Here is a 27,624-nt window from a genome sequence, read left to right as displayed (position 1 = left end):
AATAGTAAAGCTTTGGAGAAATTTTAAGTGACAAATGGAGGATCCTTAATATAAAATGAAGCATTTCAAATGATATATGGAGTTCAATTAGCCAAGATCCTATGCTATTTTACTTCATAAAATAAAAACGTACAAAGCCACTGAAAATTCTTAAGTTGCTGGTGGCCATGCATATATTAGCACAAGTAAATGACTCAATATTAAACTGAGGACAGAAACGGCCTAAATGGTCACATCCTTATAAGGAAAACTGGAGCAGTAAATCTTTAAATATAAACCCGTTCCCCTCTTTGCAAACATTAACCAGTCCTCACACCTGACTAATTTAAAGGTTTAGTTTATAAAAAGATTTAATTCTGTCAACTTCACAATATAAATGGCAATAACCATTTATTTAAAATACTGTAATAAAAATAGTCATGTTAATTCTATAATGCACTAAGAAATGACCTAAAAAACGAAATTGAAAATAAAGGCATATTTAATAAATTAGGGAACATCCAAACTACTAATAGACTGAGAATCTGAACTTTTATAATATATACACAAAGGCAGTGAAAACAAATGAAGAAAACAAATTACTACACATTGTTGCAGCACAGAAAAAATCAGGTGTACTTTATTAACAATTACATCCTCTTTCCTATAGCCTGGCACAGGAACAATTTCAATATCTGATGTGAGTCTCCAACAGCAAGCAGATACTGCAATATGTTACTACTAACTTACTGTGATTTCACACCGTATGTGGCAGTAAGATATTTTTTAAAAATTAAAGGCACGTGTAAGCTAATATCAAATATTTTAAGTCTGGGTTACTTAGATACAATGTTTAAAACACTTGTATAGCAAAACAATTTTTCATTAAACATTTCCCAAAACTTGAATACACAACTTAGGAGCAATGGATCTGTACAAAAAAAAATAAAAACAGGGTAAGAATCATGAAATTAGTTAACCTATATTTAGAAGTTGAAAAATAACTAGTAAGCAACCTATATACTTTAAATAAAGTGAATGTTTTAGAATAAGTATCATGTTTATTAAGTCAGTTCTCACTACAGTTCATGCCTATTTAAAATTCTATCTTCAAAGATGTGTAAACTGATTTTATTGTTCTGTACCACAATTAGGCTTATAGAGCTCAAACTAAAGCAACAGCATTTTTCTTAGCATGCACACACAAAGTAATCTACCATTTAGTCATTTCATTAACTTAGTTTTCACTTTTAAGGACTGATCAAACTGTCTCAAAATATTGGAGAACATTTCCTCTACTTTGATGACATGTTTATGCATTTCAGGTAACATTTTTATATTCATATCCTTTTCTTTAATAAATATTTTAATACCAGTACACTTAAAAGAACATATGTAAAGATAAATGAGGCAGATTCTACTCTGTAAGTCATCCACATCACATGCAAAAACAAAATAAAAACTTGAAGTTTAAATGTGTTTGTCCCCGAAATAAACGTGCAAGTGCCCTACATTGAAGATGATTTGACTCCCTTAGCCTTTTGTGAAAGTACAAAGCTAAGTTCTTTCTGATGGCCCACTTTGAAATAAGATTCTATAAATTTGAGAAGCATTTTTCTGTAGTTTTCATTAAGTATAATTTATTGAGATGATATTTATATCCTAAAATAGAGGTACAGGATTGAGAATTTAAATCTTTTTCTGGGTGCTTAGTACTTCTTAAAGGTAATACTGATGTCATAATAGCTGTATCAGCATAAATATTTGTAAAAATAGCCATTAAATACTAATCCATGAGTATATTTAATATACATATAAATCCTATATTAAAAGTATGAAAGGAAATATAGCATAGTTCTAGGATTTCTAAATTGCTGACCATCAAAAAGTAAACCACCCTCTTTAAGACTTAACAGAACTCAACTTTAAAAAAAATTGCTTCAACATATGAATTTAAGACGACTTTATTCAGCAAAATCATTTATTTACACAATGGGGAATGCTGGTTTGATTTTGTCAGTGAAATAAAAACAATTTGAACAGAGACAATACTGAACTGTATATATTTTGTGTTAGAGCTGACCAACTGTTTCCTTACCTGTATCAGGAACATCAAGAGCAACAGTATCATGAGGACACTGATTTAACAATACACCATATAGGTCCAACAACACCCCGGGAGCTTCCAATGCAATTACCAACTTTTTCTTTTTTTATAAATATATAAAAAAACAAAAAGTCAGCAAAACCAGCATTATGATGTAGTAAACAGAGTATAACTCCGAAGTCTGTGGGTCAGTAAAAACCTTATCAGACCATCCACAATTTATAAAGTGATCTGCTCTTCTTCAGATCACTAACACAGAATCCAAACAGGTGAAAAATATATCACTTTTTAGAAGACAACAATGATCTGATAAGGATTTCACTTAATAGAAGTTAAGGGGGAAGAAAAGGAACTGCAGAGCATAGCCCCTATTAGAACAAGCTAACTTTCCAGATTTTCCAAATTAAAAAAAACAAAAACAAAATGAAACAAAAAAAAAAACAAAAAACACTTCAACATGAAGCTACAATACAAAGTTTTTCCATTTTTCTTTGTAAAAAGTTCAGAGTTTGCAATTTAATCCTGGGTTTTTAAGGAGAAGGACAGTTTGGGCCTGGACTTCCCCTTGCCCAGGATAATTTTTTGTTCTTCTTTTTGTTGACGTTGTCGCTCTTGTTCTAGTTTCATCCTTTCCTCATGAATCTTTCTTTGTTCTTCAACAATTCTCAACTGTTCTTCAGCCTGAAAGTTAGAAGTAAAAAGTAGAAAATTCTGTGAATTTCATGGCTTTCATTCGTGGTATTTGGGAAACTAGGTGAGAATTTATAATCAATAGAAGCAAACAACAGTATGTTTAATAAAACTTGGCCTAACATCACACAAACAGTGAGAAGAAAAATATTGAGAATTAGAGAATTTATTAATTATTCCTACATTTTCTAATTTTTAAAGAAAAAACATAAAGAAATTATAGAAAAGCATTTATACATTTTGAAAATGAAATTTCTACAAGCCATGCTTGAGATCAGTATACTTTTAGTCCTGTTACGTATTTTTATAGATACCTTCAGTACCATTAGATTAACAGATTGTCAATTACAAACCAAGGTATGGATTTATTAAGAATATTTTACCTACCAACTATGATAGCTAAATACATAATTAGCAAGCCATACAAAAAATTATAGGAGAAATCCTCACTGGGACTACATTACATTGTCAATATACAACCAAGAAAAAATAAAGGCCTTTTTTTGGAGAGAAAAAAGTCAAAACATTTTTGACCTGGCTGACTGTAAAATGCTGTCAATTTCAAATGTATACTTGTATAATTAACTCCTGCAGTGTGTTCAACTCCTTCAATCTCAAGCAACCAACTTCCTTTAAGCATTCACTATAGATTTCCCTTCTTTACCAAGAAAATACAGGCCATTCCCATGATCTTCTTCCTCAACAAGTCTCTCCTTGCACCTCAAAGGTACCATATTAATGTACCTTCCTTATTAATTTACAACCAGGTGCAACTTTACTCCTCTCTCTCAGGGGACATCAGGCAAATGTGTGGTGGTGATTTTGGTTGTCACAACAGGGGAAATGGCTCCTGGCATCTAGCAGAGGACAGGCATGCTGCTAGACATCCTACAGTAATGCATGGGACAGCCCTCCACAACAAAGAATTATCTAACCCCAAATGTTAATAGTGCCAAAGTTGAGAAAACATTTTCTAACCCTTGGATTTTTAATCTCAATGATCAATGAGTTGCCCTTTTTTCCGTATCTGACCTTGATCTTAAAACATTCACTGCATCCTTTGAATGCCTACCTATTTGAAAACTCAAATTTTAAAATGTCATTACTTCCATCTCCATTAATTCTACTGAAATTATTTTTTAGATGGTCAAAAACTAACAAGTTTAGTGCCCTTTCTCTTCATTCTCCTTCCCTTGAACTTGAGTCTCCTGTTTATCTCCACTGATAGGTAATGGACTCAGAATGCAAGATATAATGTTGAAATTTTATCTTGTGGGTAAGAAAAAGCCCATTTTAAAAATAATTAACACAAAGAGGTTTATTTTACTTTTTGCTTTCAGATGGGGGTGGGGGTGGTGGTAGTGGTGGTGACAGGCTGGTGGAAGATAAGACAGTGGGGGGCAAATCCACTGTGATCAAATAACAGAGATGAGGAAGATCAGAATTATAATAGTGGAAATCTGGTGGGTAGGCAAGATGGAAAAGTAGATTTTCATGTATTTCTAGGTCTTCGTAGTCTCATAAGGTGAAAAATCCAACACAAAACTGAAATATATCTTCTTCCTCTCAGATCTTTTTCCTAAGCTACATTTTCAGCTGGCTCATGAACAGACACCTGGGAAAACTCTAGGTTCCTTCAAATTTCAGCATGTTCAAGATTTAAATTCCAGTAGCCTAATCCTAAAATACACCAGCCCTTTCTATGTTCCCTACTGCCATCCACATACTACATTTTTCTGTCTCCTTCCTCTTTCCCTGACAACATCAAATAGTCATCAAGTTATGTTCTCTCACCTAAGAGTTTTTTCCCATTTCCAATTGTTACCATAACTGTTCAGGGCAGATGTCTTACAAACTTAAAATGGTTTCTGTTTCCAGTCCCTGCCCTTTGATCCACCCTACACAATGCTGCAAGCCTCACCTTCTTAAGCAGCATTGCTCTCTCCTGCCCTCAAACTTCCAATGATTTCAATGTGCACCGAATATGGCTAATTTCCTAAATTAGCATACTATCTAGGACTTCCTTTTATATGGCCCCAAATGTTTCTACTATTCTCTTTTAAATTGTCCTTTCTATCTTGCTTCCCCTCCTCCTCCTTTGCTCATGCCACTTTTCCTCCTACTGAAATCCAGTCTGTAAGCCAAAATCCACTTCAAATCACCTCTCTCTTGCTTAGACTTTCACTAGCAATTTCAATAAAAAATTATCTGCTTCTGACCATCTTCAGTGAAATCATATGCCAATTACTTTACCCCCCGTTTTAATAAATCATCACACATTTGGGGTAAGAGCTGGCATGTGCAACTGAATCGAAGTAAAGATTCTTAGTGAGTGCGCATATCCTTGGGAAACCCTCACCAACACCCAGACTCACTTTTCCCTAAGGTTCTAATTCAGCCCCGAGGAAAGTAGATTAGAACCTTGGGGAGTGAAGGGTTTGAACATCACAACCTCAAGACATTAGAGAAATCTATTTACAAATAGCATTTTTTACCCTATCATATTGATAGAAATTCAAAAGTATAATATCAAATGCTAGCTTATGAAGAGTAAATTGGCAGTAATCTACTAAAATTGCATCTTCATAGTACTTTTACCCAGCTATGTAATTTTCTGGAATTTATTCTATAAGTGAACTTGCACACATGCAAAATTATACAAAGTTATTTATTGCAAACATAGTTTGTAAAAGACTGAAAAACCCAAATATTCACCAATATGGAACTATCAATAAATTACAGATCTATAAAACAAAACATTGTGACGCTGTTTTTTTTAAAAAAAGGAGTCCCCTATATACTAAAATAGAAAAAAATCTCCAAGTTATACTATTGAGAAAAGCAAAGTACCAAATACTATGTATCATATGTTACTTTTGTGCAAAAAGGGGAAAATAAAAATGTATGTATTTGTATCTGCCTAAAAATACAAATAAAAACATAACTGAATATACCTTTTGGAAATAGGAATGGAAAGTGGGTGGACAGGGGAAAAAGGTAGAAGATTTCACTGCTTATTTTTCTATAACAAATTTTTGAATCAATCAATCACATTACCTAATCAAAAAATTAAAAACAAACAAGATTTTAAAAGTAAAATAACTTTTTATAGACAAACAATACTAATTCTACTGCACTGAAATTACTTTTAGATTGGATAAAGAAAAAGTTTCAGTTTCACAAATACCGAGTGGCCAGATTATAGTCTCTGAACGCATAATAATCTAGCGTGTGTGCGTGTGTGCCTGTGGTGGCCCGGTGCATGAATTCGTGCATGGGTGGGGTCCGGCCAGACTGGCCAGGGGGAGGGGACATGGGTGGTTGACTGGCCTGCTTGCTGGTCGAACTCCTGGCCGAAGGGACAATTTGCATATTAACCCTTTATTATATAGGATATACACTGAATGGCCACATTATTATGCATTCAGAGATCATAATAATCTGGCCACTCAAGTGTATAAGAGATAAATGTATGTATGTGTGTACAGCAGCTGTAATAACACAGGTAACAGTGGTACCCCTAGTGTCTTATAAGTACTTGATAATGGAGTAACTTTTATAAATAGAGACCCGGTACATGAAAATTCATGCACTGGAGGGGAGTAAGGGGGTCCCTCAGCCCAGCCTGCTCCCTATCACAGTCCAGGAGGCTCGCAGAGGCGGGAGGCAACCCAGGGATCAGGGGAAGGCGACGGCCCCATCACACCTCTGCTGCTGCCACTGCCGGCAGCGTAAGCCTAGGCAAGCCCTGGTTACCTGAGCCTCAGGCAGCCCTGGGTGGCTGAGCAGCCGCCATCCGAGGCTCTCCTGCGCCTCAGGCCGGCCCTGGGAGGCTGGGGGGCTAAAGGTACTGGGCGCCGCTATCATTGAGGGCGTGGCAGTCAATTAGCATATTCCCTCCTTATTGGCTGTGGGTGCTGCCATCTTTTGTGAGGGTGTAATGTTCACTTAGCATATTCCCTCTTTATTAGATAGGATTAAACAGGTGACTATCCTGTCTTTATATTAAATACTTGTATTTTGTTCTATTATACCTTTAAATTAAGCTCAAGCGTTATTCAATCACACCTTGGCAAAAACAAACAAGAAAGAAAGAAAAAGTAGACTTGTCTAGTAAAAACCAAAGCCATCTCTCATCTTAATACAGTGGCTCTCAAGTGATGAAAAACTGCTTTCCTGCCCATCCATCTGTATGGTCCGACCCAATATCTTATTTGTTTGGTACTCTTCTAAACCCTACCCTCTCTCTGCAGTAACTGCCTGACTTGCTATATCATTCCTGATGACTCCATTTGCTAGAGAATATACATTATTCCTTCCCCTCTTATTTCAAATTCATGCAAAAGGCATTATTCTCAACGTGGGAGGGAGGAAGGTATGTGCATGTGTATAAGTACGAACAATACTAAGTTCTCGTATAAGAATTATGTGGTAGGCATCATGGAGGCCAAAGAGAAAGCTAGCTAGCACCCATAATACTAGAGTCATTACACCCAAGGGCCCTGTTATGTCTCACAAAGATGGCTTTCAATCTTACACCTCACTCAAAAAAATGGCGAGATGAAATACACAAAAGCAAAACATACCATTATAGAAGGGCCTATTTATCCCTCTCAGTATCTTCTGTCCTTCTGTCCCAACTTCCTTTACCTAAAGGTCTTACTGCCATTTAAAAAATTATCATAAGCGTTCTTCTTACACTGTCTAGTTTTAGATCAAGACAGTCCTTTGCAGCAGTCTCTAACAAATAAGAATACTGAAATCTACTACTCTCTACCTGAAACATGTATTAAATTTAAAAAATACAGATAGAAATATGTTATATAAGTTATAGGAATGATGGGAAACAATATTATAATTAGGAATCATGCCACTAAGAAATAACTCAACACTGTTGGTTCAACAAGATAAACTAGCACTACTGACCTAAAGTCCCATGCTGCCTACAACACTATCATATTTCCCTTCCTTTCTTAAATATTTATTACTTTAATGGGGCTTTCAATAGGAAGATGAAAGGGCAACAAAAATAGAAACCTCAATATGTACCTTGTATCTTTATACAATAACATTAAAAAAATACATTTTTATTGATTTCAGACAGGAAGGGAGAGGGAGAGATAGAAACATCAATGATGAGCGAGAATCACCAATTGGCTGTCCCCTGTATAGCCCCACCGGGGGTCTAGCCCAGCATGTACCCTGACCCAGGAAATGGACAGTGAGGAACAGTGACCTGGTTCATTGAGCCACACCAGCCTGGCTACAATAACATTTTTTTTTTTGTGTCCTCCTACACAAAGGATATTCTACTTTACTTGAAAGCATATAGAACCAAATAAAAAGTTTCTCCAACATCAACAATAACTTCTTATGCTTCCAACTTTACTGAACACAATAAGTAAATTAGTTAATTATGTCCAAATTCTTATCAAAATTTCTCAAATTCAAACTTCTTTTACCAAAAGATAACTTTTCACTGAAGTTTTATTGATAACACTAGAGGCCCGGTGCACGAAATTCGTGCACGGGGGTGTGTGTCCCTCGGCCCAGCCTACACCCTCTCCAATCTGAGACCCCTCAAGGGATGTCCGACTGCCCGTTTAGGCCCGATCCCACTGGGATCGGGCCTAAACGGGCAGTTGGACATCCCTCTCACAATCCAGGAATGCTGGCTCCCAACTGCTTGCCTGCCTGCCTTTTTGATTGCTCCTAGCCGCTTCTGCCTGCCAGCCTGATCACTCCCTAACCACTCCCCTGCCAGCCTGATAGATGTCTAACTGTTCCCCTGCCAGCCTGTTTTCCCTTAAATGCCCTCCCCTGCAGGCCTGGGTCCCCCCAAACTGCCCTCCCCTGCAGGCCTGGTCCCTCCCAACTGCCCTCCATGCTGGCCATCTTGTGGAAGCCATCTTGTGTCCACATGGGGGCAGGATCTCTGACCACATGGGGGCAGCCATCTTGTATGTTGGAGTGATGGGTCAATCTGCACATTGCTCTTTTATTAGATAGGATAAAGGCCTGGTGCACAGGTGGGGGTCAGCTGGTTTGCCCTGAAGGGTGTCCCAGATCAGGGTGGGGGTTCCCTTGGGGCATGGGGCGGCCTGGGCGAGGGGCCTGTGGTGGTTTGCAAGCCAGCCACGCCCCCTGGCGACCCAAGCGGAGGCCCTGGTATCTGGGTTTTATTTATCTTCTACAATTGAAACTTTGTAGCCTGGAGCAGAGCCAAGCCTTCTGCTTGCTCCGTGGTGGCAGCCATTTCTATTGGGATTTATGTATCTTCTATCATTGAAACTTTGTAGCCTTGAGTGGAGGCCTAGGCCGGCAAGGGCAGGCGGAAAGCTTGGCCTCCTCCATTGCCGGGGAAACCCAAGCCTCCCTCCTGCTCTCTGTGGCTGTAGCCATCTTGGTTGGGTTTATTTGCATATTCGCTCCTGATTGGCTTGTGGGCGTGGCTTGTGGGTGCAGCGGAGTGATGGTTAATTTGCATATTACTCTTTTATTAGATAGGATGAAGTCAGAATAGTGTAACCACAGTCTATCAGGTCAAACACAAATATTCTAGAACCACTAGTGCTAGTCTAAAGGCCCATGGACCAGTGACAGTCTGCAAACTAATTGATTCACAGGTCAAAAGTGTTTTAGAAGCTTTAAAAACAATTATTTTTCTATTACTTGGCCTAACAAAAGTAGGACTCTAATTGAAATTACAAAACAAAAACTGAACAATTACCACCACTTGAGCAATACTGCTCTGTAATATACTTGCTCACTTTTCCTAGACATAGAGAAAATTAAGGATCATGAGGGTAAACAAAAAGGCTACTAAAGAAAAGTTATAGTGTGTTGAGGTATCGGCGGGTGCAGCCGGCGGTGATAGGAGCCGGTACGGGAGCTGGAACTGCCGATTAATCCTGATCAAGATGACAACCTCCCAAAAGCATCGAGACTTCGTGCATGCAGAGCCCATGGGGGAAAAGCCAGTGGGGAGCCTGGCAGAGATCGGTGAAGTCCTGGGCAAGAAGTTGGAGGAAAGGGGCTTTGACAAGGCTTACGTGGTCCTTGGCCAGTTTCTGGTGCTAAAGAAAGATGAAGACCTCTTCCAGGAATGGCTAAAGGACACATGTGGGGCCAATGCCAAGCAGTCCCGGGACTGCTTTGGGTGCCTTCGAGAGTGGTGGGACGCCTTCTTGTGATGCTCTCTGAGGAGCCCCCAATCCCTAACACCAGCCTTGAGTCTCCAGAGTTTGCAGCTGAGTGGGGGCTACTCCCTTGTCCTCTACAAAGGAAACGATCGCTGTCTGCTCACCATCAATGACCTCCGGGTCTTTGGGGGAGTTCTCTCCCCTCACCATTTCACCTTTTTTGGAATTCTGACTCTTGCATGCATCTCCCTTTGCTTTCCCCTGCCAGTTTCAGGTCAATAATCAGCTTTTCTGAGTGGATTTCTGGCCCCTACCCTCACCCCTGGTCTGTTTAATGACATCTGGCTTCTCTTTTGGCAAAACAGTCACTGTCCATATAAAGTTTTTTAAATCAATGAAGTCAGTGGCCTTCCAAAAAAAAAAAAAAAAGGCTAGTAGATGGAGAGGAGAAACCAAGATGGCAGCATAGGTAAACACCTAAACTGCTGCCTCGCACAACAATTTCAAAACTACAAGTAAAAGACAAAACGGACATCATCCAGAACCACAGGAAGGCTAGCCGGCTGAGTGGAAATTCTACAACTAGAAGGAAGAGAAAAGCACAGAGACTCAGAGGAGCTGCAGAAGGCAGAGGTACTGAGATGCGCACGCGGAGAGGACTGGCTACTGAGTGCGTGGCGGCCTTTCTCAAGCGGAGGGAGACAAAAGCTCCCGACTGCACTGAACACCAGTTCCAGGCGAGACTATGGAGACCCAGACTCATTCGGGGAGAAACTGGACTTTCTGGCAGCGGGCGGAACTCGAGGGTGGCTTTCTCTCAGAGGTGCTTTCAGCGATTACCATGGGACACTGAGACACTGGGGCTCATTAGGGCAGGGCTGAAGGGAAACCAATGATGTCTGATCCGCCCTGAGACTCCGCCCCATACAAGCTGAGCACAAAGGCTTTTGCAAGTCTTGTCTCATAAGGGTGTCTCCAGCACAGAAGTTCTCCCAGTGTAGACACAGCTGATCCACACAGCTGATCCTCACAGCCAATTGGCCCGGAGGCCAATTCCTCCCAGTGATACCAAAAACAATCAAGGCTTAACTACAACAACACTATGCACACAGCCCACAAAAGGGTGCACCAAGAGTGTCCACCTCAGGTAACTGGGGAAGCTGAGCCATTGGGCCCTATAGGACACCTAGCACACAAAGCCAATCTATCAACTCAGGGAAGCAGCCAAAATGCAGAGACAAAGAAACAGGTCACAAATGAAAGAAACGGGAGGAAAGCAAACTACTGGATATAGAGTTCAAAACCACGGTTATAAGGTTTTTCAAGAATTTTCTAGAAAAGGCCGATAAATTTAGCGAGACCCTGGAGGATATGAAAAAGGACCAACTAGAAATTAAACATACACTGAATGAAATAAAAAATATTATACAGAGATCTAACAGCAGACTAGAGGACCGCAAGAATCAAGTCAAAGATTTGAAATACAAAGAAGCAAAAAACACTCAACCGGAAAAGCAAAAAGAAAAACGAATCCAAAAATATGAAGATAGTGTAAGGAGCCTCTGGGACAACTTCAAGCGTACCAACATCCAAATTATGGGGGTGCCAGAAGAAGAGAAAGAGCAAGATACTGAAAACCTATTTGAAGAAATAATGACCAAAAACTTCCCCCACCTGGTGAAAGAAATAGACTTACAAGTCCAGAAAGCGCACAGAACCGCAAACAAAAGGAATCCAAAGAGGACCACACCAAGACACATCATAATTAAAATGCCAAGAGCAAAAGACAAAGAGAGAATATTAAAAGCAGCAAGAGAAAAACAGTTAGTTGCCTACAAGGGAGCACCCATACGATTGTCAGCTTATTTCTCAGCAGAAACTATGCAGGTCAGACGGGAATGGCAATAAATATTCAAAGTGATGAATAGCAAGAACCTACAACCAAGATTACCCAACAAAGCTATCATTCAGAATTGAAGGTCAGATAAATAGCTTCACAGAGAAGGAAAAATCTAAAGGAGTTCATCACCACCAAACCAGGATTATATGAAATGCTGAAAAGTATTCTTTAAGAAGAGGAAGAAGAAGAAAAAGGTAAAGATAAAAATTATGAACAACAAGTTCATATCCATCAACAAGTGAATCTAAAAATCAAGTGAATAAAAAATCTGATGAACAGAATAAACTGGTGAATATAATAGAATCAGGGGCATAGAAAGAGAGTGGACTGACAATTCTCAGAGGGAAAGGGGTGTGGGGGGTGCGGGAAGAGACTGTACAAAAATCGTACACCTATGGATGAGGACAGAAGGGGGGGGTGGGTAAGGACAGAGGGTGGGATGGGAACCGGGTGGAGGGGAGCTATGGGGCAAAAAAGAGGAACAACTGTAATAATCTGAACAATAAAGATTTATTAAATTAAAATAAATAAAAATAAAAACTGGAAAAAAAATACAAAGGCTACTACATGAAAATAAAGAGGCCAAACTGTCCCTAGACATCTAAGCACCCAGACACCCAAACCAGATTTAGAAGGAATCAAAATCTTGGCAGGGCATACTAAGTTAACAAGCTTTGTCCTAGAAGTCACAATCTGGCATTCCAGGCCACCCACAAAGTGAACTCACTACACTATCCAATCTCTTATGTCCTAAGAGAAATTCTATCCTACTTGCTTGGAAATTCTGTTTCAATATTTTAAATACCAATTATAGGGTCCCTCTCTTCTAGAAATATCCATGCCTTACAAACCATACTGTGTTTACTTTTCAAAGCTCAACCTTCAAAGCTCAAATTAAGATGCACATTTTCTTACTTCCTCCTAAGTGCACTGAGATTTTCTCCTTACATGTAATCACCAAGAAACATTATCACATACAGGTTGGTACAAAAGTAGGTTTAACCCAAGCCATTATGCTCAATTAATATTTAACAAAGAAGGCAAGAGCATACAATGGAGTCAAGACAGTCTCTTCAATAAATGGTGCTGGGAAATCTGGTCAGATACATGCAAAAAAAAAACACTAGATCACCAACTTACACCATACACAAAAACAAACTCAAAATGGTTAAAGAACTTAAATGTAAGAAGGGAAACCATAAGAATCTAAGAAGACTCCATAGGCAGCAAAATATCAGACATATGTCGTAGCAATATCTTTATCGATACTTCTCCTAGGACAATGGAAACTAAGGAGAAAATAAACAAATGGGACTACATAAAAATAAAAAACTTCTGCACAGCAAAAGAAACCATCAACAAAACAACAAGAAAGCTCACTGCATGGGAGAACATATTTGCCAATGCTATTTCAGATAAGGGCTTAATCTCCAAAATTTACAGGGAACTCATACAACTTAACAAAAGGAAGATAAACAATCCTATCAAAAAATGGGCAAAGGACCTAAATAGACACTTTTCGAAAGAGGACATATAAAAGGCTGAAAGACAAATGAAAACATGCTGGAAGTCACTAATCAACTGAGAGATGCAAATCAAAACAACAATGAGGTACCACCTCACACCCATCAAAATGGCTATCTTCAACAAATCAACAAGTGCTGGTGAGGATGTGGAGAAAAAAGAACCCTCGTGCACTGCTGGTGGGAATGCAGACTGGTGCAGCAACTGTGGAGAACAGTAGAGTTTTCTCAAAAAGTTAAAAATGGAACTCCCATTTGACCCAGTAATCCCACATCTAGGAATATATCCTAAGAAACCAGAAACACCAATCAGAAAGGATATATGCACCCCTATGTTCATAGCAGCACAATTTACCATAGCTAAGATTTGGAAACAGCCTAAGTGCCCATCAGCAGATGAGTGGATTAAAAAACTGTGGTACGTCTACACAATGGAATACTACGCTGCTATAAAAAAGAAAGAACTTTTACCATTTGCAACAGCATGGGTGGTACTAGAGAGCATTATGCTAAGTGAAATAAGCCAGTCGGAGAAAGATAAATATCACATGATCTCACTCATATGTGGGATATAATGATCAACATAAACTGATGAACAAAAATAGATCCAGAGACAAGGTAGCACTGAATAAACAGTCCAACCTCAGAGAGAAGGTGGGGGGGGGGAGTGGTCAGAGACCAACCAAAGGACTTGTATGCATGCATATTAGCATAACCAATGGACACAGACACTGGGATGGTGGGGGCTTGCGCTCAGGGGTGGGAGTGGCGGGGGGGGGGGGGTCAATCGGGAAAAAAGGAGACATGTAATATTTTAAACAATAAAACATTTTTAAAAGTAGGTTTATAGTTGTGAGTACACAAAACACAAGTTTATTCTTGTATTATTATTGTATTATTTTTACATGAACTATAAACCTACTTTTGCCCCACCCTATACTTATTGAAAAGTAGCGATATATCTTATAGTGATTCCTTCTCCATTCCATTTGTATTGCTTTTTCTACTTAAGCAGATTTTAAGGTCTTTTCACTGAAAAAGCAGAATTAAGTCTTCTTCCAATCTGGCCTTCAAAAAAACCAGGACAGCAATATTAACTAAGAATTCATTATACTGTGCTCACTAAGTTGCTTAAGATATTTCCAGCATTGGCTCTTATATGGGGGGGCACAATATCTTTTTTAAAAAATCATGCTCCAAAACAAGAGTGGGGAACCTTTTCTCTGCCAAGGGCCATTTGGATATCTATAATATCATCTGAGGGCCATACAAAATTATCAACTTAAAAACTAGCCTGCTATATTTGGCCAAACATTTAATTAACCTTAGCAGGGCCAGACCAAATGATTTTGCAGGCCTTATATGGCCTGTGGGCTGGATGTTCCCCACCCCTGCTCTAGAACCAACTACCTCCATGGTTCAAACTTTTTTATATTCTTATCAACTATGGATACATTATCTATGGTTCTCTTCCACTTACACCTTCAATGAGATCCACTGTTAATTACTAATACCATCCCAGATCTTTTTCAGTGCCCTTATAAATACAGTCACAGAATTTGTTTTTTCTAAACCACTTAACTAGAGCTTGCATCTTGCTTTTCCCCCTCCAGTCACCAGTATGACTTAGCTGCAAATGTCTTCCTATGGCTGTATGATTTTCAACGCATTTCTAACTAGACAAAACTTTTTTAGACATCTAGAACCAGGAGTCCCTTCTGAGCCATGTCTTCATTCTGGGTACTAAATATCACTAATCCCTCATTCATCCTAAAGTAAAATCCCTTCCATCTCTGACTTATACTTTTACTTTGTAGAATCAATCACCCATATGCCACATTCATGATGAAAAGGATTTTTTCCCCTATACAGAAATGTCTGATTATCCTTCATTTTTTGGATTATTTATGTCCATAGACTTTTAATTCTAGCATTCTCTTTCATCAGTCTTTTATAATTTTAAAAATTATTTCACCCTCGCCAGGTAGCTCAGTTGGCTAGACTGCTGTCCCGATATGTAAAGGTTGGCGGTTTGATCCCCGGTCAGGACACATAGAAGAATCAACCAATGAATGCATAAATAAGTGGAAAAAAGTTACCTCAATATCCTTACGTTGGCGTCTTTAAAATTTAAAAATTGCTTTATGCCACCTTTTCCATCTCTATATCATGTTATTATTCTCCATACTTGTTAGATTATAAACTTGGAATAGGAAAAAGAATTTACTAATCTGGTACACTTATCATATATATATGATCTATCTATTCTGTCTAGCAATTGGTAACAAGGCAACTAATGCAAAGTGAAATGTTGCTTATTAGTTGGTTTAAATACCTTTAAGACTGTTTTCATTTTTTCAGGCACAGAAGTGTAAATGAGGTTAGGATAAAAAAAATTGGGAATGAAGGTAGTACAATTTTCTCCAGGAAACCGGTTTTAAACAACTGCAAATTTCGGAGTTTTCTTCAGATTAATTAGAATATCTGGATTGTCCCCAAAGAGATTACTCTGGAATACAGTAGCTAAATTCTAGTCAACTATTCCACTCTTGCCTCAAATACCTTAAAATGACCCTGAGAACTAATAATCATAGAGCACAAAGTTATTCAACAAAATTCAGAAAAAAACAAAAAAATATTATTCAGCCCTAGCTGGTTTGGCTCAGTGGATAGAGCGTAGGCCTGCGAACTGAAAGGTCCTAGGTTCGATTCTATTCAAGGGCACATGCCTGGGTTGTGGGCTTGATCCCCAGCGGGGGACTTGCAGGAGGCAGCCGATCCATGATTCGCTCTCATCATGGATGTTTCTATCTCTCTCTCCCTCTTCCTTCCTCTCTGAAATCAATAAAAATTTATTTTAAAAAAATCCAACTTATTAAAAAATATATTATTCATGTATGCTTTATACATACCAGTTTGGCTTGTGCTTCGGCAATTTTTCGGTTATTCTCTTCCAGTATTCGCTCTAGCTCCTCACGTTTTGCACGTTCTTCCTCCTAAAGGGGAGGACATGTTAAGATGTTAGAAAAATAAAATGTTTAATTTTATTGATAAATATTTACTAATCTTCCTCTGAACTTTTTTGATCTGATTTACAGGGTAGCTTTATATAAAGCTACCTTCTGTCTGACAAATGATAAACTGTGCAGCCACTAAAATTTGTTTCTAACCCTAAATTTCAATCATCCCTCCCAGTCCAAACAGCAACCGACTAAACCCTCCCTAATTGATAGTTTCCTGGCAATTATTACTAGTACTTTAATATCACACAAATCAACAAGGACAACTAACAAAACTGGAATAGTATTTACCAAATTAAAAAAAAAATAATATAAAATATAAATAAAGTGAATATTTGTCTCACCAATTATGTATACCTACGTATTCTTTACCTATACTCCTTTAATCAGCATTAAAAGTTGAATATTTACTGTCTTGTCCAGTGTCCTGCAGAGTGTGCTCCTCGGCTGCCATACACGCCAGCTTCCTCTTTAAAATGATTTGTACTGTTAGCTTGGCAATACCTGCATCAGCAGCTCAACCATTTATAAACAACATACAAGGAAGGCTGAGCTGAGGAATGCAGATGTTTATGGTAAGAAGGAACAAAAAATGTAATTCATCATTCCTAAGGCAAACAATTAATAAGAAAAATACATTTACTGTTAGTGAAAAATACAAATGGTAATCCATACTTCATGGAACTAAGGGCTTCTTCCATGGGGAAAATGGACTTAACATTCAGATGTTGACAATTTCTAAAGGCAGCTTATCTTGTCATCTACAGTCTGAACTGAAATTCAGGAATCCATGGGGTGCATAGTCAGGAAATAAAATTCTGTAGTTTATTTTTTCTTGGAGAATTTAATGAGATTTTTATAATGCAAACTATATGAAGATTGCTCGATGGTTTGGGCAGTGTTAAGATCACAGCATACATATTCAAATGATTTTAATATTTGGAAAGACTGGCAGAGGGTTGTGTCCGTGTAAAAAAAAATATTGTTAATATGAAACAAAAAGCACATGAAGAGAAAAAAATCTTCCTATGATTAATAACTCGCTACAACACAGCACCATTACTCCAAAAATATCTTCATAATTAATTAAAAGCCCTGATACAAAAATTTCATACATTCAATTGCATCAAGTCTGTGATATCCACCAAATACAGACATGTATATGTAGTTAAAGACAGCACAAGGGAAAATACATTTGAAAAGCTAAGCTTACTGAAAACAGAAATTAATGTCAATTTGTCCACAATAATGCCAGGACTAAAAATGACAATGAGGCATATATTTTGAGTCAAATATTTAAATTCAAGAAAATATAACTATAGGATTTCCAGTGGCACACACCAATTAAATTCATATTCACTATGGAAACTATGTTGAGGGACACTCAGTGCTGTAAAGTAATTTGCTTTGAGTGTGTTTCAGAGACTTTCAACAAGTTTTAGGATCCTGGAGTAATCAGTGCAAATAAGCTATAAAGCTTCAGTAGCAAATTACTGTCTCACAGAAAGACATTTTCAACTTCTGCTCCAGCTGCTGATAAAACAAATCATGTGTTTAGCTTGACTCCAGACAAGGACAACCTGTTCCTTCATAACTCTCTAGAGAAAAAAAGGAGTTGTTAGTAGATACTAAAAAGTGGATGAATAATATGGACATTTTTCCTAAAAAGATTCTTTGAAACACATTAGGAAAATGGAGGGCCTTATGATCAAAACACTAGAATCAGTCCATTGTGTTGAAGCAGAATTTGGGGCAGGAGATGAGGGATAAAAGAAGGGGAAAAAGGAGCAAGAAAACCTATTTATCAAAAGCAGGTGCTCTCATCACTCAATGTTAGGCCCTGCTCTTCTTAATCTGACTGAAGGCAAAAAGCCTCTCACAGTCTAGGTAATAAGAACGATAAACAGAAAAGAATACATAACCACAGGTGGATTTTTAACCTTTTCCCTTTACAACTCCCTGTGTCCCCCCATCCTCCCAAAAAAGAATGTAAGTCCTGCAGCCATGGCAAAAGTTTCAAACACTTCTCAAATATGTAAGCCAGTTCCATTAAATCAAAAAGTTTCCTTGAATATGTTTTATGAAAATAACTTTTAAATATGTCAGCACTTCTGAATAGCTAAAAAATCAACTTTCGCAGCAATGTTAAGTTTAGATGAGAAAGGAATTAGTCTGTATTCCATCTCTTTCTGAACTGAGCAGGAGGCACACCCAAAACTGAAAGTTTTGCCATGGACTGTCTCTACTTTCCAAACGACCGAGCGTTACCTCTCTGGCTTTTTGTGCTGCAAGCTCAGCTTGTCTCTGTCGCTCGAGTTCTTCGAGCAACTGCTTTTCCATGATGCGCTTGGCTTCCTCCACCCTTCGGAGAACTTCTCGCTCAATTTCATCCTTCCTTTTCTCCAATTCTTCCTCTACCCTTTTTGCTACCAATTCTTCCACTCTTCGTGCTGTTTCTTCCTCGATGAGTTTTTCTTCTATTTCCTGCTGCCGGCTAGCAAACAAAATGAAAAAAATGACTTAGATAATATAAGAAATAAACCTAAAAATTAAAACTAGCTATAAATCTGTAAAACATTGAGCCTGATTATAGGTTTCTATGATTTTACAATTCATTTTCATGCAACATTCAAGGATATAATAGAAACCATGATGTTAAGTGATACAGAAATTAAACATAAAAGCATGTTTTTTTCTATCACTTTCTGAAATTAAAGACAATATATACAAGAGCTTAATTCACCAGTTTTTATTTAGAAATGTAGAGCAAATGTGAAACAGGAAATCCACTTTTGTTATCAACTTTACAATGACAAGACAAACTGTAAATACTAGTATATGGATTTGCTCATTTGCCAATTCACCCAGTTTAAGGGTTGAGCTGCAAAGAAGTCAGGAATAATCATTATGTAGCAAATACTAGTAATTCAGAGTGGCAAAACTCATTCCTCTCTTCTCCCCTCCAGGCAAAGTCAGAATACAGACTCAAAGAGTTTCAGAGTGCCAAGGCAATAGTTGTATAACTTTTAGTGAAAATATACCTTACTCAGATTCTGAACTTTACTGTATCTTTTCTTTATTTAATTGGTTTTCAATTAAAAGTTCTTCTAGAGATGGAAAGTGGATAAAAAATATATCATCAGTTCTATTAAAAAGCCCAATGAACCGTAATACTGTTTTAATTTATTTTAACTCCATTTTGATATTATGAATCAACTTACTTAAAATTCTGCACTGAAAGTACTGTCATTTATCAAGTCAGTATAATGGAAACCTTGTTTTATATCACTGGTGTCCAATGATTGCCTCACACATATCTAGGTTGAATTGAAAACCAAAACACACACAAAAAAAGACCTCATTCTTGATTTGATTACATCAAATGACAATATTTTGAGATAGACTGGAAATATATTAAAATTAATTTCACTGGTTTCTTTGTTTAATAAAGTGAGCATTAAACACGCAAATCCACTTCAACTATATTTTGGGGGGTGATTCAATTTCCACTCTAGCGCTTTCATTCTTAATTCCTGTTACTCAGTGTGATACCATCCTCATACTGATTTACCTTTCACATTCTGATTCATGTGAAAGATGTTTCTGCATTTAAAATCTCTACATTTCTTTTCTGTCGAGACAGTAGCTACTTGAAAAAGCATAACTTCTTTTAATTTCTAGGAATTTTAAAAATCTATTTTGAAGATTATTTCATTTTTTAACTTTCTTTTTATTACTGACACTATTACAGATGCCCCCATTTCCCCCCACTTTGCCCACCTCTACCCAGCCCCCTTCCTTCCTTCCCTCCGGCCATCACCACACCGTTGTGTTGCTTTTTTTTTAAATAACTACTCCCCACCACTACATTAGTGATTTTTATTTTTAAAAGGCACAAAAGCCTAACATGTTCTAACTAGAATTTTAACTCCTTTTTAATATCCAATAAAATACAGCCTTAAGGTATAAACATTATAGCAGCTCAGTAAGAGAATAGATAGCTAGGAATGTCTAAAGGAAATCAGGCAGCAATTTCAATGGAAATTAAACTACATTTCAAATAGAAAATTTTTGTTTATCTACTTCATCCAGAAAAAAATAAATAAATAAATAAAACAAGACTGACAGCTGCTAAATCTGGATGACGCGTGTATTAAGCTTATAATATTCTCTCTACTTTTGCATTAAGTTGGAAAGTTTTCATAACACGAAGTTTTAAAAGTATACACACCCATATGAATATATTTTGTTAGTTGGTTCTTATGCAATTAGTAAATGTAGAGAAACCTAAGAAGAAACTTTATAATGGTACAATTCAACTCTTAAAGGAAGGACAATGTAAAAAGTTCCAATTAAAATTTTCCATGTAAAGTAAAAAAGAAGGAAAACAGGAAAAAGCTTTGGTTAGCTTATCAATAGAAAAGTTGCCAAATTAACTTAGAAATTTGGTAAAGGTAAAAAGACCTGATACAGATTCAGGGTTTTTGTCAACCAGTTTCTAAGTAATAGCAATAGCACAAGGGCTAATAGGACCTCATTTCCATAGATAAGTATGTAAGCAAGCAAGCAAGGAGAAAAGGAGCCTAAATAAATTCAGTTTATCACTTACAGCAAAAGCCAGACAGATCAGCATGGTATTAGCTCCCCCATGTCTCTGCTCCCAGTGATGGATACCAAACCACAGGGGCTGGGTGACAGGTACCACAAGCACAGGTGGTGGGTTGCTCTGCTGCTAAGAAGTAAATTCTAACTACAGCTCAGCAGTTTTATAGCCTGAAGGGGAGGGCAAGTGGAAAGTCCCAAGCTCAACTAATACAGGGAGGATGAGAAATGGCCTCATAGAATTTCTCACAAGGCTGCTCATCTCCCTTTGTTCCTAGAGGAGCCACAGAGCAGCCCACCATGACTATAATTAAGCCTTGCTGCTGTATCCAACTGGGAGACAGGCTAGAAAGGTTACAGCCCTGCAACAGAACTGTTCCCCAAGTAGTATCAAGAACATAATCTTGCCAAAACCGGTTTGGCTCAGTGGATAGAGCGTCAGCCTGCGGACTGAAAGGTCCCAGGTTCGATTCCGGTCAAGGGCATGTAACTTGGTTGCGGGCACATCCCCAGTGGGAGGTGTGCAGGAGGCAGCTGGTCGATGTTTCTCTCTCATCGATGTTTCTGACTATCACTCTTCCTTCCTCTCTGTAAAAAATCAATAAAATATATTTAAAAAAAAAACAACATAATCTTTGTTGTTGCTGTTATTTTTGGTACGGTTAAAATTGCTACTCCAGTAAATTAGAAAAAAAATTAATCAATTTTTAGATCTGGTGCTCAAAAAGCTAAAATCTAATATTGCTTTAATTCTCCTCACCATAACACTGAATTCAGAAAACCAAAGGGCACTTGTACAACTGAATTAAGCATGAGTTAATCTTTATTGATGACAAATTTATCATAATCAATGATAAAGCAGCTATTACACTAACTCATAAGAGGCATTGAAACTTTCTTAAAACAAATAAGTACTTTTGTTACCTTATAAAAGATGTATCATCTAATATCATTGCCTATCCACGCCCTAAAACTTTTGACATAGGAATTGTCAGTCTCTTGATGTTCTTTTATCTAATATTTTCCTCAAGCTCTTCTGCAGAGTCCATTTCCTTGCCTAGATTTTGGGGCACTGATGAAAGTGATGATCAAAATTTTCAAGTTTTTCAATGGAAATGGCATAACATTAGGTCTCCTTTTTCTCCATGATCTCAGGTATCTTAAAAACACTAGTCACAATCGATTTTAAAATGGCAACTGTTAAAATATCAAGAGCCCAGAGAAACAGCAGCTAAAGGAGATCATGAATTTGTAATGTTTCAGAGCAGCCTGAAACATTATTTTAAAATGTCTTTAAAATGTACGAACTCAACCCTAGGAGCTTAATTCTCGGAATTGCTTCATAATATTACAAAACAACATTTATTAAGTATTGACTTGGTACCAAATACTCTGCCAACAGCTTTATATACCATTAGAGGCCTGGTGCACAAATTCCTGCACAGGTGGGGTCCAGCCAACCTGCCCCGATCAGGGTCTGGGAGGCCAATCGGGGGTGGGGCCGGCCGTGGGGAGGGGCCGACCCTGCCTCCTGGTCGAACTCCAGGTTGAACTCCTGGTCGGTAGAGGGGACAATTTGCTTATTAGCCTTTTATTATATAGGATGTCATCATCTACATACATCTTTGATGGTTCCTGAGGCTAAGCAGGTTACTAACTGGGCTATACCTCATTGCACAAGCTAAAAGGTGATTCTCAATCTGGGTAGACTCCAAAGCTAATGATCTTAAGCCCTATACTACCCTTCATTGTTTCTCCAGGACAAAAGTGAGAGACAAAGGCATACACAACAATCTAAATACCAAAATAATTATTTTTAAAATTCATAAAAATCTTATCAATACCAGCTAGACCAGGGGTGGGCAAACTTTCTGACTCGAGGGCCACAATGGGTTCTTAAACTGGACCGGAGGGCCGGAACAAAAGCATGGATGGAGTGTTTGTGTGAACTAATATAAATTCAAAGTAAAGGAGTGGAGGGGAGAGCAAGAGAACCCTCCGCTCTTTTGGCTCTGCGAGCCGGATAGAACAGCCGAACGGGCCGGATCCGGCCCACGGGCCGTAGTTTGCCCACGGCTGGGCTAGACTGTATGCCCTGGTGCCCTCACCTCCCCCAAATACATAGTTCCATCTACTAAATTTGCTTACAAATGCTGCTCTCACAACATGTTCAAGTATTCTCTTCAAATAAGCACTCATATAGATCCCATGTTTAGTTTAGATATTCTAACTTAGTAGGCTCCCGGTTGGTCATGCAGTTAAACACTAAGCCTGCTGGAATCTAGATATCGCCAATTACCATTTTCCTGATTTGCTGCAAGTCATTTTCAGCTGCCCACTTTTCATCAGTTAATACAACATGCATACAGCATCTCAAAAGATAACATATGAAAATGATAATAAGGGTGCAGGGGAGGGCAGAAAGGGAACCACACTGAATGGCCCAGACTCAGGGAGGAGAGGCAGAGATTTTGAACCGAATTTTGAACCAGGTGAATTAGCTATGCAAAAACAAGGAGCAAAAATCTTTTTAAATCTTTTATTGCATTAAGATTGTAACTTGTAAGATCACTTCTTAAATTCACTAGGCTCAATATGGCTGCATTTACATAAATTATATTAAACAACATTACTTATTGAGGCCCATTATATGCCAAGCATCGTTTTGATAATTTAAATGCACAATTTCTAATCTTCACAATAAGCAAGACAAGTATCTTTGTTTCAGATAAGAAATCAAACTTACAGGGAGGTGATTTATTCAAGGCCTCAGAATTGTTAAAATGGCAAGGCAATCTGGTTTCCATCCTTACCAAAAACTTTCTAATTAGTTAAGCCCAACAGAAGATTCTAATTTTGCTGTCTCTCTCCATCAAACACTGGACCTCTTAAAGGTACACTTGACACTAGGCGTTCTTCTGGTACCTTTTCTCAGCTTCCCCTTACCCAACCCAATTGTAAATACAAACATTCCCTAAGGTTCTTTCAGTCCCTGGAACTAACTGCTCTTTTCCACCCTCTCCAGGGGTCATTCCACTCTCAAGGTTTCCCCCAGGTTTGTCCCTATATGAACCTTGTGTAAACCAACTATATCCAAAAATTAGTGCCCAAAATGAAAGTGTGAAATAGAAACTCCCTTTGATTTTCCCCTCATTCTTCTCCACTGGTTTCTGACATTTTAAGCAGTGTCTGAGACACAGCAGTTAAACATTTGGTGGCTGAGATGTAATAGCCACAATATAAATATGAACCAACATTATTACTGCTTTCTTTCCCTATGTTTCACATCCAATTTTATTTGTTCTAAATGTTTAAATCTCTCTTTGGCATTCCCACAACTGCTCCCCCACTACTCCTGTGGACTTACTATAACTAGTTTCTACCCTATACAGCAATCAGGGATCTGTTTTGTTTTGTTTTTTTTATAAAAAGCCTCATGTCATTTATCTGCTTAAAACCTTTTCTGTTTCTAGGGTGAAATCCAAGCTCCTTAATATGGCATACAAGACCCTTCCCATGATTCCCAGCTTCTACTTGACCTTTCCAGTTACACCATGACTTTAGTATTTATAGAACTTCATGTTCCAATTAACATTCACCTTTTTACTCCACAAGTACCCTTCTAGGCCTACCCTGACAATCTCTATTTTTATCCACCACTCATTCCTTAGGAGAACTAAAGTGTTGACCCATCCAAGATACTTCTTCCTTTCTACAGTCACGTCACTATCACTGAATTGGTACCTATGTCTTCCAGTTAGATCAAGATCTTGGAGAGGGGTCAATCTTTATATTAACAGCACCTAGTACACTGCCTGGCACATTAAATGCTCTATAAATTGGGTAACTGAATGAACTAACCAATAGGGATTTGCAAACAGGAGAGTTCTGCCCATTCTCATGGCTCCGAAACCTGGGTCTTTCCCTTATTTCCTTTGCATTATTTCAAAGGCATTAGACCATTATTAAGTAGTGCCCACAGCATGACACACGAATTCAGTGTACAGCTGGTTGCTAGCTCTGCTCATTCCTTCCTTTATAAATGCTAAAGGTAGTTTGCTTTTCCTGTCAACTTGGAACTACATAGCTGCTCTATTTTCCAAGTTTCATCCCTGGACTTCTCTGCTATTTATGTGTTGCTCACTGCTAAATGATTCTAACTATTACATTTCCTTTCACTTGTCCTACAAGTCTTAGCTTTCTAGCGAATGTAGTGTCTTTGGAGGTCTCCTTTGCTTTTACATGAAAAACGTATGCAGTATCTTAGGCAATTTTAAAAAATATCCATCTGCTGACAGTTATTTGAGAGCTACATCTTTATAGTTAATCTTGTTCCAGACCAAAAACCTGGGTTCTGTATAATCAAGGTTTGTTGTGAAACAATTACTTGTACTTGGTTTTCATATATATTGCTTAAAGTACTGAAAAATAAAGGAAAGATGAAAGCATTGCTTACATTTTAAAAGAATGCAGCAAAATACCTCTCCAGGTACTGTATTCTCTGTAATATTAAGTGTTCCAGTCCCCTACCTCTTAATAACTTTGCTCTTAGAAACAAGTTTTGCTGAAAAATCTACATAACACAAACCTAAATACACAAAAATGAAAAAAAAAAAAAAAAAAAACCCAGACAATTTAGTACACATCAACTAAAGGAAAATTGTCTCAGGAAAATTTTAAAGTTCCTGCCTCATGAGCATTTTTAAACATGCACTGAAGAACGGAGGAAGATAGCTAGTTAAATAGCGGAAGTGAACATATCTAACTCTACCTTTCAACCTAACTGTGGGAAAGGAATATCCAGAGCAGAGTACCAAAACCAAATGCTACATTTTAAACGCAAAAGTTCCTTAGTTTGGGATTATTTACACCTACTCTTGAATCAAAAGATACTTGAGAAATACATTTTACCCAACAAGACTTTCTGCATGTGAGCAAAGTCTAAAACATCAAGTACACTACAAGGGGAAACGAATGTCAAAACTATACCGAAGTTTGCTACAGAGAAGCATGTAATTCAAAGCTAATAAAAAGCAGTTAGTAGTAAGAGTAGACTGATTGGGATGGTGTTACTCAGATGAATGCAAGCGTCAAAACTGACTGTACTGCACACTTAGGTGGCTACAATTTGTTTTTACACCTCAAATAAAAAAAATAAAAAACGGAAAAGCAGCCGCGACATTTGAAACTACTAGGAATACATTAAAATATAATGTATTTGGGGGTGAGGGGGCACTGTTGGACCTAGACCTAAAAAGTATCTTATTTCGGAGAAGCCCAGTCCCAAATGTAAGCGGCAATGCAACAATGCTCTGGGCAGCTGCGATTTGCATCCCACGGGTGAATTCCTTCCGGCTCTTCTCCTGCGGGTCTACAAAAGCTCTCCAAACACGTCTCCGGGCTGGTTCATTGCTAGCCCTCACGGCCACGCAGCTCTCCAGCCCCACGCGGAACTTCACCCCCTGCTTCCTGCACTCTCCACCCTCTCGCGCCAAAATCGCGTGCTCCCCTCTACGCCTATCCTGCTCAAGTCCCACTATTTTCCTCCCCATCCCACTCCTGGTATGTCCTGCCCCAGGCTCTCCGGAGGGTTCCTCGCGACCCTCCGCCTCCCTCCGCAGCCCCCCGGCGCGGCCTTCATCCCCATTCCCCACCCCCACCCCTCCCCCGCGGGCGCTCACATTTTTCGCTGCCGCTCGAACTCGGCTTTCTTCTCCTCCTCCTCTCGCTTCTGCTTCTCGTCCAGGCTGCTGCGCTTGCTCACCGTGCGCCCGAAGATGTCGATGCGGTCGGGCGGGGACGAGGCGCGCTCCCGGTCCCGCTCGCGCCGGGACACCGCGGTGTTGGTGGAGCGAGAGCGGGACCGCGACTCCCGCCGCCGGTTCCGTTTACTCTCCCGGGACTTGGAGCGCTTCCGCACGCGCTCCTTGTCTCGGGACCGCGACCGGGACCGGCTCCGCTTCTTGTTGTGTTTGCTGCTCTTGGTGTGTTTGGAGCGGGACGAGCTGCGGCTCCGAGACCGGCCCATCCTTCCGGGCGGCGCTGTGCCTAACCGCTGGCCTCAGCCCCGCACGCGCCTGAACGCTCTCGCCTGGGCCTCCGGACGTAGACTGGCCGTCTCGTTGAAGCCGGGCGAAGGAAGACTGTCAGCCAGCTGACTTTCCGTCACTCCCTCAGGTGCACGGCTACCACGAAGGCCACCTCCAAAGACAAGGCCGCTACACCAGGAGTTACTAAGATGGCAGCCGATGCTGCACCGGCCGCCCTTCCCACAATGCCCCGCGCGGAACGCGCTGTCGCGCGAGCCCCGCCCCCGGGCGATTGTTGCCGAAGGCGAGGCGAGCGTTTCCGAGTGCGCTCGGCTCCTTCCGCCAGCCCCCGCGCCCCTTACAAAGCGCAAGAGCCAAGTCCCTGGCTTCAGCTAATAGTAAACTTGCTTTCTGGTAAGATGCCAACACCTTTTAAGAATGAACCTAATACGTTGTGGTGCGAACGAAATCATGTCTTGGCATGAACTTACTGCTTTATTTTTCTAGGATCTGGTTTTGTCAGGCCGCCCTAAGTTACATCAGAGTGACCCTTAGCAGATCACTTGCCTCTCTGAGCTTAGCTTCCTCATTTGTACAGTGGAGATAACCACACTTTATGAGGTGGTTGTGAG

The 27,624-nt window shown here is 39.1% G+C and overlaps 2 protein-coding genes across 2 annotated transcripts; one reads left to right on the top strand and one right to left on the bottom strand.

The window, feature by feature from the left end:
- Nucleotides 1–588: 588 nt before the first annotated feature.
- Nucleotides 589–27,244, bottom strand: ARGLU1 (arginine and glutamate rich 1). The gene is made up of 4 exons (XM_080659945.1): nt 26,645–27,244; nt 18,630–18,855; nt 16,254–16,337; nt 589–2,767 (listed from the first exon to the last, which is right to left on the bottom strand). The coding sequence occupies exons 1-4, from the start codon at nt 26,989–26,991 to the stop codon at nt 2,603–2,605; spliced, it is 822 nt and encodes a 273-aa protein (XP_080516071.1). The 5' UTR covers nt 26,992–27,244; the 3' UTR covers nt 589–2,602.
- On the top strand, nt 9,697–9,969 carry LOC308244020 (barrier-to-autointegration factor-like; the record flags this gene model as incomplete). Its single annotated transcript, XM_080660103.1, has 1 exon — nt 9,697–9,969. The coding sequence occupies one exon, from the start codon at nt 9,697–9,699 to the stop codon at nt 9,967–9,969; it is 273 nt and encodes a 90-aa protein (XP_080516229.1).
- Nucleotides 27,245–27,624: the final 380 nt, after the last annotated feature.

This window comes from Plecotus auritus, assembly GCF_963455305.1.
Source record: "Plecotus auritus genome assembly, chromosome: 3".
In the NCBI taxonomy this organism is placed as follows: domain Eukaryota; kingdom Metazoa; phylum Chordata; class Mammalia; order Chiroptera; family Vespertilionidae; genus Plecotus; species Plecotus auritus.
Note: the sequence above shows the minus strand (reverse complement) of the source record. Positions and strands in the feature narration are given on the sequence as shown.